Here is a 13,366-nt window from a genome sequence, read left to right as displayed (position 1 = left end):
AGGCAAGGGCAGGCTTGCTGTTTTTCTCCCTTTATAAATGGCTACACAATTAGTGATGGAATCAGAGCCCAGCTGGGGAAACACTGCTTGGGGCAAGGTGGCCAGCTGACCTCCCTAAGCTTAGAACTTGAGAGTCAAGAGCAGAGGTCAGCTGAACTAAGGCCTACGGGTCAAATCCAGCCCGTGACCTGTTTTTATATAGCCTGTGAGCTAAGAATGGTTTATGTTTTTAAAAGGTTGTACAAAGAAACAAACTATAACAACAACAATAACAACAACAAAACCAACCACAAAGCATATTTACTATCTGGCCCTTTACAGCAACAATTTGCTGACTCCTGGGCTGGAGATCTGCTCTGCTCCTCTTGTTTCTGAGGACATGGCATTCTAAACCCAGCAGAGCGTGCCTTCATCATTTGCAAACATGCCCACGTGTGCAGTTTAAGGCTGGGTACCCCCACAGCCCTGAAGCACAAAGGATCTCGATGCCGAGGAACGAAGCATTTGGCGGAGTGCATGCTGCTTGTAATAAAACTGCATCAGATGTAAAATATCCTCATGGCCCAGCCTTTTCTTTCTTTCTTTCTTTTTTTGAGATGGAGTTTTGCTCTTGTTGCCCAGGCTGGAGTGCAATGGCACAGTCTTGGCTCACTACAACCTCTGCCTCTGGGGTTCAAGCAATTCTCCTTCCTCAGCTTCCTGAGTAGCAGGGATTACAGGGGCTCGCCACCATGCCCAGCTAATTTTTGTATTTTTAGTAGAGATGGGTTTTCGCCATGTTGGCCAGGCTGGTGTCGACCTCCTGACCTCAGGTGATTTGCCCACCTGGGCCTCCCTAAGTGCTGGGATTACAGGCATGAGCCACCGCACCAGGCGGCCTTTTCACATGCAGGGGAATCTGCGAGTTCTTATTATGGCCACAATGGTACATAGCCCTGATTTCCACCTGGGGCCTGGAGAGTCTTAAAGGAATGGATGGCACTGCCTTTAGCCTATTCAGTTTTCCTGTAAGTTATAACAAAGGTCTCCCTCTAGGTAGACACAGACCTGGAGGGCACACAGCTTGGCTAGTGAATTCCTTCTTCATGCAGAAAAACCACCACCCCCTTTCTGGGCTGATGCAGCCCCAGGCCAGACCCTCAGCTTAGTAACCAGCACACAGGCTGGGTTTCAGCTCCTTCTCGCCTCTCAGCCAGGCACTTTGCACAGTGCACAACATGCACAGCTGTGCAGTGGCCCTCAGAGTGTGTCTGTGTGCCATGGCATGCTAGAAACTACAGGCTCTCAGCCTGACGCATCTTTCTGAAGATCTATTTTGTCTGAAGACTAGAGGGAAGGCTTTATTTTGATAATAAAACCTGACAGTTCCAATAACTGCTGCTACACGTTAATGGAACAAAATGCTGAGTTTGAACAAACTTTTAATAGAGAAAAGGAGCTTCGAAGGACGCTGCTGTGGGCCAGCCTCACCCCCTAGACCAGCTGGGGAACAAGTTTAACCCCCTGTGCTGCATGGGGTATTCTACTGGAAACCTGGAGAAGGTTCAAGTTCTACACAGGTTGAGGCCAAACTGACCAAGATAAGAGCCATATGCCTAAAAGAAATCAAGTCAATTTGAGAGCTTTAGGGCTGGTGGGGGAGACAGAGTATAGTCTAAAGGAATAGTTTAACAGAGTTTGGGGCCAGGTGTAGTGGCTTACGCCTGTTTGAGAGGCCGAGGTGGATGGACTGCTTGAGCCCAGGAGCTGGAGACCAACCTGGGCAACGCTGTGAGACTCTATCTCTACAAAAAAGTACACAAATTAGCTGGGTGCGGTGGCACACACCTGTGATCCCAGATACTCAGGAGGCTGAGGCTGGAGGATCATTTTAACCCAGGACTTTGAGGCTGCAGTGAGCTGTTTGTGCCACTGCACTCCAGCCTGGGCAACAGAGCAAGACTCCATCTTAAAGAAAGAAATAAGGGGTCTGAAAAAAACGTAGGAAAAGCAAAGAATCCTCATGAAGAAGATCCCCATGGCTGCACTGCTAAGGGGTTTCAGGTTTGGCCTCAGCCTTAGTAGTACCTGCTTCCCAGAAGCCCAATTCTGTCCATGGCCTGGTTGATGGCCCTGGCTCCTCCTGCTGCCCCGGCCGGCTCCTGAGTAGTAGTCGCCGTGGTGATGGGAAGCAGCTGAGGATGGAAAGGCTTATTAAACAGATGTCTCAGGCAACACTCCTGGCCTAAGACACAGCAGGGTCACGGTCAAGGGCAGGCATGCTCAGGCTGACAGTCCCTTTGTAGAAAACAGGAACAGGAATGTGAGGGTGACAGCAACTGCCTGGAGCTTCTATCTAGAACCCCTCACACCATCTCAGCTTCCGAGGACCAGGGCGCTCCTAGGAAACAATCCACTTCGATGAGTGACTGGAAACTTTCTCTGATCAAAATGCTTCACTGGCCAGATGCAATGGTTCATGCTTGTAACTGTAGCATTTTGGGAGGCTGCGGCAGGAGGATCACTTGAGCCCAGGAGTTTGAGGCTGCAGTAAGCTATGGTCATGCCACTGCACTCCAGCCTGGGTGATAGAGTGAGACACTGTCTCAAAAAATAAAAAATAAAAAAAAAATCCTCTCACCATCTCAACCAAGCCCCTGTTCTGCTTTGTACAAAGTAAGCAGACTCTATGAAGAATTCCAGTAACAGCATTAGGCCCTTTCATTTTTAATTCTCTGAGCCTTTTCCCCTTCTTTTTCATTTATCATCGACGCTAAAAATGTGCGCTGCTGTCCATCGGCAGACGATTTCAGTCCCCGGAATCTCTGTGGGTCAGGAATTAGGTCATTCAGAAATTCCGGACCTGGGCAGTTACTGCAGGCCTGTCAGAAACACAGGCTAGTGGCAGACGAGGATGATGGGAACTGGCAGGACAAGTGGCAGCAATGCAAACAGCAAACAGCTCCAGTGCTCTGGGGTGTCACATGCACACCCTGTCCCACTTGGGCTCTGTCTCCCTCTGCTTCTCCCGTCCCCACTTCGCCGCCTCACAAAGGGCTTCTTCCTGCTCCTTGATCAGGCTGGGCTCATTCCCACCTCAAGGCTTTTCCCCTGTTCCTTCCACCTGGAATGCCGTTCCCTGTTGTTGGTGCCTTCCGAACAGGCAGGGCTCAGCTCAGATGGGACATGCCTTCCAAGGGGCACCCAGGACCACCCTGTGAGCAGCAGCCATCACCCCACACCCTGTCATTCTCTCACATATTAGCAGCTGTGATTGTCATCGCTCTCTGATATCACCCTGTCTATGTATGGTTTTATTTGCTGTTGCCTGTAAGCTGCATGGGGCTGGGGCTCATCTGTCTCAGCTGCCTCTGTATTCTGAGCACATGGCACAGACCTGTGTATAACCAAGCAAAGATGGTCCTGGGCATTTTATTAATTCACTTCCTTATTTTCTGGGACCAAATTTGCTGAGATATACTTAATTGACCTAGATAGATACAGATAAAAAATTGATTTATTCAAGGTACTAAGATCTGTTTTTGCATTGTCTTGTCAATAAATAGAAATATAGGTCGGGCGTGGTGGCTAACACCTGTAATCCCAGCACTTTGGGAGGCTGAGGCAGGTGGATCACTTGAGGTCAGGAGTTCGAGACCAGCCTGACTAACATGATGAAACCTTGTCTCTAGTAAAAATACAAAAATTAGCCAGGCGTGGTGGCTGTGCGCCTGTAATCCCAGCTACTTGGGAGGCTGAGGTGGGAGAATCACTTGAACCCGGGAGGCAGAGGTTGTAGTGAGCCGAGATTGCACCATTGCACTCCTGCCTGGGCGACAGAGTGAGATTCTGTCTCAAAAAATAAATAAATAAATAAAATAAAAAAATAAATAAATAGAAATAATAACAACAGTTTGAGTCAGCAGGCCTGGGTGAGTTCTAGCTTCAACTCGTGACCTTGGGTAAGCCACGCCATTCCCGGTCTCCCGATCTGTGAAATGGGCAGCATGACACCAGTGCTCAGGGCACACAGTGAGGACCTGGTAGGACAGTGTGAAGGAAGGCGCCCTGGAGGCCATCAGGTGCTATGCACATGCATAGGGCTTTGTCATTCATCTCTGCCTGGCACCATCGGGAGCTACGCACATGCGTGGGGCTTTGTCATTCATCTCTGCCTAGCACTGACCTCAAGGGTCTCTTCCTTCTCCTCCAGCAGACTGGTCCATGGTTTTGCTGGTGGTCCCTCTGCATCCTGGAAGGATGTGATCACATGATGTGATGTTGGAACAAAGCCATTCACTCCATGCTGTTCACAGAAAGATGAGGGCACAGAAAAGGGCAGGGACCTTCTCAAGCTACCATAGATATAAAGTTCAGGGGCAAGGTCAGAGGTCTGGGAACACAGACAATAGTTGCTGCTCCATGGATGCCCCAAAGATCAACCCCAAGATAGAGCCTGGGGAACAACCGGTGCTGGTGACAGGGCCCTGGGCTTGCAGGCGGGCAGATCTTGGCCACTTCCAAAGATGTGATCACCTTGTCCTTGAGAGAAGCAGGCCACCTTGCTTCTCTGGGCACCAGTGGCTATATCTGTGAAGTGAGGCAATGAAACCAGCCCTGCCTATTTCAGGGCTACTCTGAGCATCGGGAGGACAAGCTAAGAAAAAGGGTTTCAACAGGCGACTCACAGACCAAGCTTCTGAGAAAGGATGTGCACACCAAGCTACACCCAACGCCTCCAGCTCCCCAAGGTCCCTGATCTACCCACCATTTATCCTCCTGTTGGCTGCTCAAAGCTGAAGGCAGCAGGTGGAAACTCAAACCCCTGTAGGCCCAGAGAGGTTTCGTGAACAAGTGAAGTGGGCCAGGGGCAGGACAATAGGGAGCAGTGACGACTGCGGAGGCCTGAAGGGCCCACGCTCGGGAATGAGACCTTTGCTGGGAAGCCAGAGCTTGTTGTTGACTCCATTCTTCACTGACCCACCAGTTTGCAACCCTGGTCTAAGGTATCCAGGGTTTGCAGGGAAATCAGTGAGGACTGGAGGCAGATTAGTACCCAGCTTAGGCTTTGTGAAATAAAGAGCTAAAAGAAGGCAGAAGAAAAGGGAGCTTTAGCAGGTCAGTGGGTGACTGTCTGAACAGTGGAAACACGGATGAGTCTGGGGTCAGCGATGCCCACTACACCTCTCTCTTCTGCCCACTTGCTCTTCTCAACTGCAGCTCAGACACTGCCCAGTCCAGGGAGCATCCCCCGGTTCCTCTCCCAGCCCGGAGCGCACCTGCAGTGGGCTGGCCGGCTGCTCGGCCTTTCTGTTGAGAAGCGCCCTCTGCAGGGCCGCGTTCTCCACCTGGATGGCTTGGAGCACAGCAGAGGCGTCTTCCTCTGGGTCCTCAGCCTGGCAAAGAGTTTTGCGGGTTGCAGACAGGGGTCTCTCTCGCCGGCTTCCAGGTCCTGAGGGCAGAAGACAGGGGGACGTTCTTTTAGATTATATTCTCGGAGTGCAGCTCACAACCCATTAGACCCCAATTGAGGAACATTCTATAAAACAACTGGCCCATACTCTCCAAAAATGTCAAGGCAGTAAAAGACAGAGAAAACGGTTCCAGATTACAGGAGACTAGGCAGACACAGCTGAATGCAGTGGTGGCCCTGGGGGACTTGGTCCTGGGGAGGGAGCAGTGCTGTAAAGAACATTATTGTGGCAACTGGGAAAATTCAAATACAGTCTATGGCTTAGACAGTGGTATTCTAGTAATGCTAAATATCCTGAATTTTGTTAGTGTACTGTGGTTATGTAAAATGAATGCCCTTGTTTTTAGGAGATATATATAGCAGTGTTCGGGGTAAAGGGGAATGATGTCTGCCACTTAATTTCAAATAGCTTACGAACACACACACACAGTTCAGGAGTAAAGGGGAATGACGTCTGCAACTTCATCTCAAATAGTTTACACACATACATGTACACACACATATGCACATGCACAAACACAGTTCAGGGGTAAAGGGGAATGATGTCTGCAACTTCATCCCAAATATTTACACACACACACACACCCTCTATCGATCAATTTATCTACAGTTATATAATTTAATTTACAGATCAATACATGATAGCAGGCATACACATATGTGTGTGCATAATATTCCTGTATAAATATATAATTTTTGTATAATTATATATAATTTTATATAATTATATATATACATAGAATATAAAGCAAAAGCAATTGGAGTAAAACGTTAACTGGTGAATCTGGGTATGTGGGTGCAGGGTGGAAGTGTCAGTGTACCATCTTTACAATGTTACTTTTAAGTTTAAAATTGTATCAAGACATGCATCCAACAAGCCTATGAAAAAATGCTTGACATCACTAATCATTAGAGAAAAGCAAATCAAAATCACAAGGAGATACCATCTCACACCAATCAGAATGGCTATTGAAAAGTAAAAATCTAACAGATGCTGGCGAGGTTGGGGATTAAAGGGAATGCTTATACACTGCTGGTGGGAGTGTAAATTAGTTCAGTCATTGTGGAAAGCAGCATGGCGATTCCTCAAAGAACTAAAAACAGAATTACCATTTGACCCAGCAATCTCATTACTAGGTATATACCCAAAGGAATATAAATCATCCTACCATAAAGACACATGCACATGTCTGTTCATCTAGCACTATTCACAATAGCAAAGACATGGAATCAACCTAAATGCCCATCAACAGTAGACTGGATAAAGAAAATGTGGAGGCCGGGTGTGGTGGCTCATGCCTGTAATCTCAGTACTTTGGGAGGTCGAGGTGGGTGGATCACCTGAAGTCAGGAGTTCGAGATCAGCCTGGTCAACATGGTGAAACCCTGTCTCTAATAAAAATACAAAAATTAGCTGGGTGTAGTGGCAGGCACCTGTAATCCCAGCTACTTGGAAGGCTGAGGCAGGAGAATCGTTTGAACCCAGGAGGCAGAGGTTGTAGTGAGCCGAGATCGCACCATTGCACTCCGGCCTGGGCAACAAGAGTGAAACTCTGTCTCAAAAAAAAAAAAGAAAAAAAATGTGGAATACTATGGAATACACCATGGAATACTATACAGCCATAAAAAAAGAATGAGATCGTGTTCTCTGCAGCAACATGGATGAAACTGGAGGCCATTATCCTGAGCAAACTAACATGGGAACAGAAAACCAAATATTGCATGTTCTCACTTATAAGCTAAACAATGAGAACACATGGATACTAGCAGGGGAACAACAGACACTGAGGTATACTGAGGGCAGAGGGTGGGAGGAAGGAGAGGACCAGAAAAAATACCTATCAGATACTATGCTTATTACCTGGGTGATGAAATTATCTGTATACCAAATCCCTGTGACATGCAGTTGACCTATGTAACAAACCTGCACACGTATTCCTGAAACTCAAAGTTAAAAAAATAAAAATAAAAAATAAAATTGCATCAAAACAAAAAGTTATTTAAAAAATTAACTTTCTTACAGAATACCTGTAAAGAATAATATATAATGTTAGGAAGAAGGATGGGCATTTTGCAATATTATTGCTTTTTTGTTTTACTTTTGCACGGGTAACAAGAATTACAAAGTAATAACACCCCAATTTAAGAAAACAAGTATTGCAAAGTTGCAGTTGATTCTGGATGTTCCCATGAATGGAAAGATGGTTTTATAAAATACACAGTGATATAAAAGAAGCACCTAATAAAACTAAGCATCTAATAAATTATGGTACACCCACCCAACAGAGTACAATGACGCTCTAAAAAGAAAAGAATACTAAAATATCTGCAGGTAAAATTATATGAAGGCTTCCATTTGCTTCCTAAAAATCTGGGGAATGGGTACGGGTGATGATGAAATGAAATTGGCTGTAACTTGATTATTGCCAAGGATGGGTAATGGATGGATACATTGGGGCGGGGAGGGGAGGTCAGTGCAACATCCTCTCAATTATTTATGTTTGGATTTTTTTCATATTAAACCATACTCCATTAAAATATAGAGCTGCTCCAAATATTTCTTTGGGGTGCTTAAAGAGTTTACCTACTGAATCTCAACGCTTGGGGAAATATTTATCTGTGCCAGGCTCTGTTCTTGGCACTGGCGACACAGCAGTGACCAGAGATACCAAGTCCCCCACTCACATGGTGAGAGGCCATAAGCTGGAGAAATAATAAATTTAAAACACAGTGTTTGATGTGGAAACTGACATGAAAAACCACGCAAAGCAGATCGGGGTAAGGGAGATCTGGAGTGCGGATATCAGGGGCAGAGAGAGCCTCGCAGAGGACCAGGGAAGTGTACTCCAGGCACCAGCGCAAAGATGGGAGGCGTGTGATGTGTTCTCGGAGCAGCTAGGTACCCATGGGGCTGGAGTGGAGCCAGCAGGGGTATAGGTTGACAGAAGGCCTGAAAGGGATTGGGGGAGGGCAGGTCATGCAGGGCCTTGCAGGGCACTGTAAGGCCCATGCTCTGCGGGAAATGGGGAGCCACTGAGGAATTCAGAGCAGAAGACCAGATCTGATGCAGATGCAGAGTGGAGAAGAGACTGAAAGGAGGTGGGGGTGAAAGCAGGGAGATGGCCAGGGGCTACTAGTTGTCCAGGAGACAGGAGGCAACAGCGGTGGAGGAGGGGACACAGAATGTGGTCAGATTACAGGCATCTGCCAGAGACAGAGCCAATAGGACTTCCTAACAGTCCAGCTGTGGATGGGAGAGGAAGAGAGGAGTTACGGGTGACTCCACGAGTGATGGCTTGAAGTAGAAGACGGGATTGCTTTCAGCTGGGCTGTGGGTGGAGGAAGTTTGGGAGGAGCAGAGGGCTCAATTTGGGACAAGCTGGGTTCAAGATGTGAGTGTGGCACCAGAACAGAGCTGCTGAGTTGACCTGTGCACACAGGAATCCAGAGTTTGAGAGAGTCTAGGCTGGATATGTAAATTAATTAATTAATTAATTAATTAATTAATTTATTTATTGTGGTAGGGTCTCCCTTGTCCAGGCTGGAGTGCAGTGGCACAATCTCGGCTCACTGCAACCTCTACCTCTGGGGTTCAAGCAATTCTTGAGCCTCAGCCTCCCGAGTAGCTGGGACTACAAGCATGCGCCACCACGCCTGGCTAATTTTTGTATTTTTTGTAGAGACGGGGTTTCACCATGTTGCCCAGGCTGGTCTCAAACTCCTGGACTCAAGTGATCCACCCACCTCGGCCTCCCAAAGTGCTGGGATTACGGGCATGAGCCACCGTGCCTGGCCTGGAGATGTAAATTTTACATAGGCAACTGGATTGGATCATTTAAGGGTATCAAAGATTGGTATTAATGTTGGCCTAAAACAAACTAATGAAATTTACAGGTATGACATCTTGGGGGATCTATGTATACTTGTGACCTGGTACAAGGCTTTCTGAAAAACAGCATGCTTCCATTCTCAGGACCTTAGCAAACCATCAGCTGTTGATTATTAAAGGCTCCTGTCGAAGCACTTGACCCTCTTGCTACGCCCCATTAGAATGCTGTGTCTGAATGTTCGGGTAGCAACATCAAGAATGTCACTGGCAGGAGAAGGCAGGAGACACCCGGAGGCTCTACTGGGCTGCTTTCCAGGACAGCCAGGCACTGGGCTGATGGGGATGATGGTAGGTTTTTATCGGAATGCTAAGCTAAAATGAAGGAATAGCAAGTTCTGCCAGGCACCCAGCAAAGGGGCTGTGAGTGCAAATGCCCCAAGAACCATCTCAGTGTCACTGAATGCCAGGGGCCGAGTGCCACTGAATAGAAGCCACCTCCCAGCTCCAGCCAATCCTTGCCTTATGGGGCTGTGCTCCTAGTGTTACCAAATGCTTTTTTTTCCCCCAAGAAAAGCTAGCATCTGAAATTTATGTGAAATCCCCTGAATTTTATTTGTTCATAATGTCTTCCAGTTTCTAAGAAATGTTGTGAGGGCCAACAGAACCCACTGGCTGTTCTAGTAAAGGCCAGGGCACGTCCCAGCTGCTCCCTGAGAAGGGTCAAGGCACCTAGAGGAACCTTCACAGCACCTGTGGATGGCTGCTCTGAGCAATAAACATCAAGTGGGGCCAGACGCAGAGGCTCACGTCTGTAATCCCAGCACCTTGGGAGGCTGAGGCAGGTGGATCACCTGAGGTCAGGAGTTCAAGACCAGCCTGTCCAACATGGTAAAACCCCGTCTCTACTAAAAATACAAAAATTAGCCAGGCATGGTGGCGGGCGCCTGTAATCCCAGCTACTTGGGAGGCTGAGGCAGGAGAATCGCTTGAACCTGGGAGGCAGAAGTTGCAGTAAGTCGAGATCACACCACTGCACTCCAGCCTGGGCCACAGAGCGAGACTCCATCTCAAAAAAAAAAAAAAAGAAAAGAAAAAATCAAGTAGGCCATTTTCAGACTTTGATGTACTGTCTCTTAGCATCATCCCTGATGCTGCTCCTGAGGACAGAGAGGTAAGGAGCTGCCAGACAAGTGAGCCAGGGATTCTGCTCGCCCACTGGAGGCTGCTTTGCCCTTCTCATCTGTCACTTGGCCTGCTGGGCAACAGGAGAGATGAGAAAGTAAAGCAAACATGGGCTGAGAATGAGGTTTGGAAGAAACTCTGTTTAGCAAGCTGTGTTGCAGATTCTTATTGTTATGGAAACAAGCAACAGGTAAAAGGATGGGGAAGAGCTCACCAGTATCTTCCTTACTCAGTGCAAAAAGGATCAGGTCCTTGAAATAGCCAGGAGGACCACAAAAGGAGTGAAGGAAGCTGAAGGATGTGGTTTTGAGCTATACTGGAGCTGAAGCCAAAACACCCCAAAGTATAGACACACCCTCGCCCCTAACGCAGAAATGAGTTATCCACAAAGTCAAAGGTACTTCGTTACCAGGCTTACCACCTGCACTATGCTGTGAGCTTCTTTGGTTGAGTGAGATGCTGCTCTTGGTGTGCGGGTACAGGGGTCGGAGGAACAGGCACACTTTCTGCCCTCATTGACCTTGTAGTCACAAAGCAGAGACAGACACGGGTCAGGTACACGCAGAGGGTAAGGGGCTGCTCATGACGGGAGGGGACGCACTGTCATTTGAGATGTACCATCTGGGAAGAAGATATCTGAGTGGGGACACGAAGGCGGTGAGCCCTGGGAATACCCTCCTGTTCCCTTCGCCTGGAACAGCAGGTGCCAAGGCCCTGGTAGGTCAAGCTCAGCACACTGAGGAGTGGCAAGGGGGCTGGAATGGGGGGCAAGGGGAAGGATGGTTAGCAACGAGGGTGGAGAGGTTGCGGACTTAGTTCTTGTAGAGCCTCAGCTACTTCATGAGGTCATACCCATCTTGTTTACTGTTGTATCCCTGACACCTGGCATTATAATTTTTGCTAAATGGATGGATGAAAAATGACTTAAACCCCAAACCTTGTAAATCTAAGTATTTGTGAATATCACCCAACCACATGATTCTCTCCATCATCTGTAGTAAAGCACAGTTGAAAAAATCAAGCTCCCTTTAGACCCTATAGACAATTCCATAAATAAGGGACCAAGATTGTGTCAAAGCTAAACAAATGCGCCAGCACCTGACACGTCGGGTGCAAACACCAGCATTGGTAGAAGGCTTGGGCAGCACCAGGACAAGTAGAACCTGAAATTCACAAGCTCATTCACCATTTCCCGCATGAAGCACTTATAAAATTTGTCTAAAAAGAACCATGTGGTGACCCTTATCTTTTTACTGCCAATCTTTGGGCAAGAGCCTGTTCCTCTTGTGCCTCATCAGTCTGGGGCTGGGATGGAACAAGGGGCCTCTGAGATAGCTTGGAAGCTCGTCTCATGACCTGTGAGCAGGAAGGACGATCTGTCCTTGGCTGCTGCAGCCCTATGCTCACTTCTCTTGGACAAGGAGATTCACAAAGGCATCTTTCTCCAGTAGAGACCAGTTTTATCTGCACAGACCCTTTTGCCCCTGAGCGTCTTTCATTTGGGAGGAAATGCTCCTCCAGCAACATGATCATCAGGTGCTGTCTGTGCCCTTTGAGTCATATTATGCTAAGAACATGCTTTTAAAAATTAAATCACCCTTTCTCCAAGTGAAGGTCAATGCTGCAGCTCCACTACCAGAGCTTTTCCCATCCTGGCTTTCCAGAACCGTCCTACATGGTGCCCCAGTTCTCCAAAATCACGTTCCCTCTGTGCACTCCCTCACACCGCACGCACGTGCACATGAGGTAACCACCTTTTAATTCTTTTTGATGCTCTCATCGCTCACTTGGGCGAATGCTAGCCTGAATACCCCATGATGGTGGATTTATTCCCATCACAGATCTAGAGGACGGTAGATCTATTCACACAGTCCATTTGTGCCACCAGCAAAAGCCAAATTGCACATTTTAACTTCTCCCAAACTGCTCTTTTCTGGTTGAGAACCATCCCTCTTCCGATAACTTTGCTTTATCTTCGCTTCACTCGTGTTTGGCTTTCTTCTCTCTCACAGAGAAAAAAAGGTGTATCAATTCAGGAAATTTACCATGAATGCAACACATGTCACACAGAAGACGTGAGGGCACGAGGCCGCTGGTCGGCTCACCAGCCACCAGCTGTGACTTGAAAAGCTCAAATTCAGAGTCTCAGCAAAATTACCCCTTACTACATGCAAGGGGCCTTGGAGGTCACCTGGGAAGCCACCGAAATGGCGAATATGAAATTTAAGGACAACAAGGGTCTATTATAGCAATCATAAACCGGCAGCCCACAGGCATAACCTGCCTACAGAGATGTATTGTGTCACTTTCACTTTTTTAGAAAAATTGAAAATAGATGCCAAGCTCAAAAAAAAAAAAAAAAAAAAAAAGGAAATCCACCTGAAAATTGGGATTCCTGGCATCTCCTGAAAAGTAATACCATCTGGCAAACCTGGAACAGTATTCATATGTGGGAACCATTGGCTGGAGCTAGGTGATGGCGCCCCCTTTCGACAGGGCTGAAGTGCTCCAGTTTCCACAGTGCACCCCACTCCCTGTGGTCACATGCCTGGTAGGCCTTGAAACTGTACACTATGTTGTGTGGCAAAAAGTCCAGGGAAATGGTAGACATAGCCTTTTTTGTCTTCAGATGTCCACACTCACTTCTAAAAGCCAAGAGGGAGGTGGGGAAGGGAGAGTGTGCCCTGGGACAATGTTCTAGGCCTGAGTGCTCCAAAGCCTCCATGCATTTCCAAATGGGCCAACATTATCAGGCTACCTGCTTCCTATGGCATCGGGAACTGCAACAAGTGGCCACGAATTCCTCCCACCCCTGTATGTGGACCGCTGCAATGTGGTTTTGCAGCATTTTCCATTAGGAGGTAGTGTCTGTTTCTCTAGCTGGGCTTGGCCTGGTGGCTTTC

General features: G+C 47.6%; 1 protein-coding gene across 21 annotated transcripts in view; it reads right to left on the bottom strand.

Annotated features, from left to right (window-relative positions):
• Nucleotides 1-13,366, bottom strand: part of KATNIP (katanin interacting protein) — a 232,361-nt gene that overhangs the window by 76,907 nt on the left and 142,088 nt on the right. For 10 of the 21 annotated variants that reach the window (XM_063699554.1, XM_063699557.1, XM_063699558.1 and 7 more), the window contains 3 exons: nucleotides 5,259-5,431; nucleotides 4,166-4,285; nucleotides 2,068-2,174 (listed from right to left, as the gene is read on the bottom strand). In XM_063699554.1, the coding sequence (XP_063555624.1) occupies nucleotides 2,068-2,174; nucleotides 4,166-4,285; nucleotides 5,259-5,431 (400 nt within the window). The remainder of the gene's footprint in view (nucleotides 1-2,067; nucleotides 2,175-4,165; nucleotides 4,286-5,258; nucleotides 5,432-13,366) is intronic. The other 11 variants (XM_063699555.1, XM_063699559.1, XM_063699563.1 and 8 more) reach the window with 2 other exon arrangements.

Source organism: Gorilla gorilla, chromosome 18 (assembly GCF_029281585.2).
Source record: "Gorilla gorilla gorilla isolate KB3781 chromosome 18, NHGRI_mGorGor1-v2.1_pri, whole genome shotgun sequence".
In the NCBI taxonomy this organism is placed as follows: Eukaryota; Metazoa; Chordata; class Mammalia; order Primates; family Hominidae; genus Gorilla; species Gorilla gorilla.
This window is presented reverse-complemented; position numbering and strand designations above follow the sequence as displayed.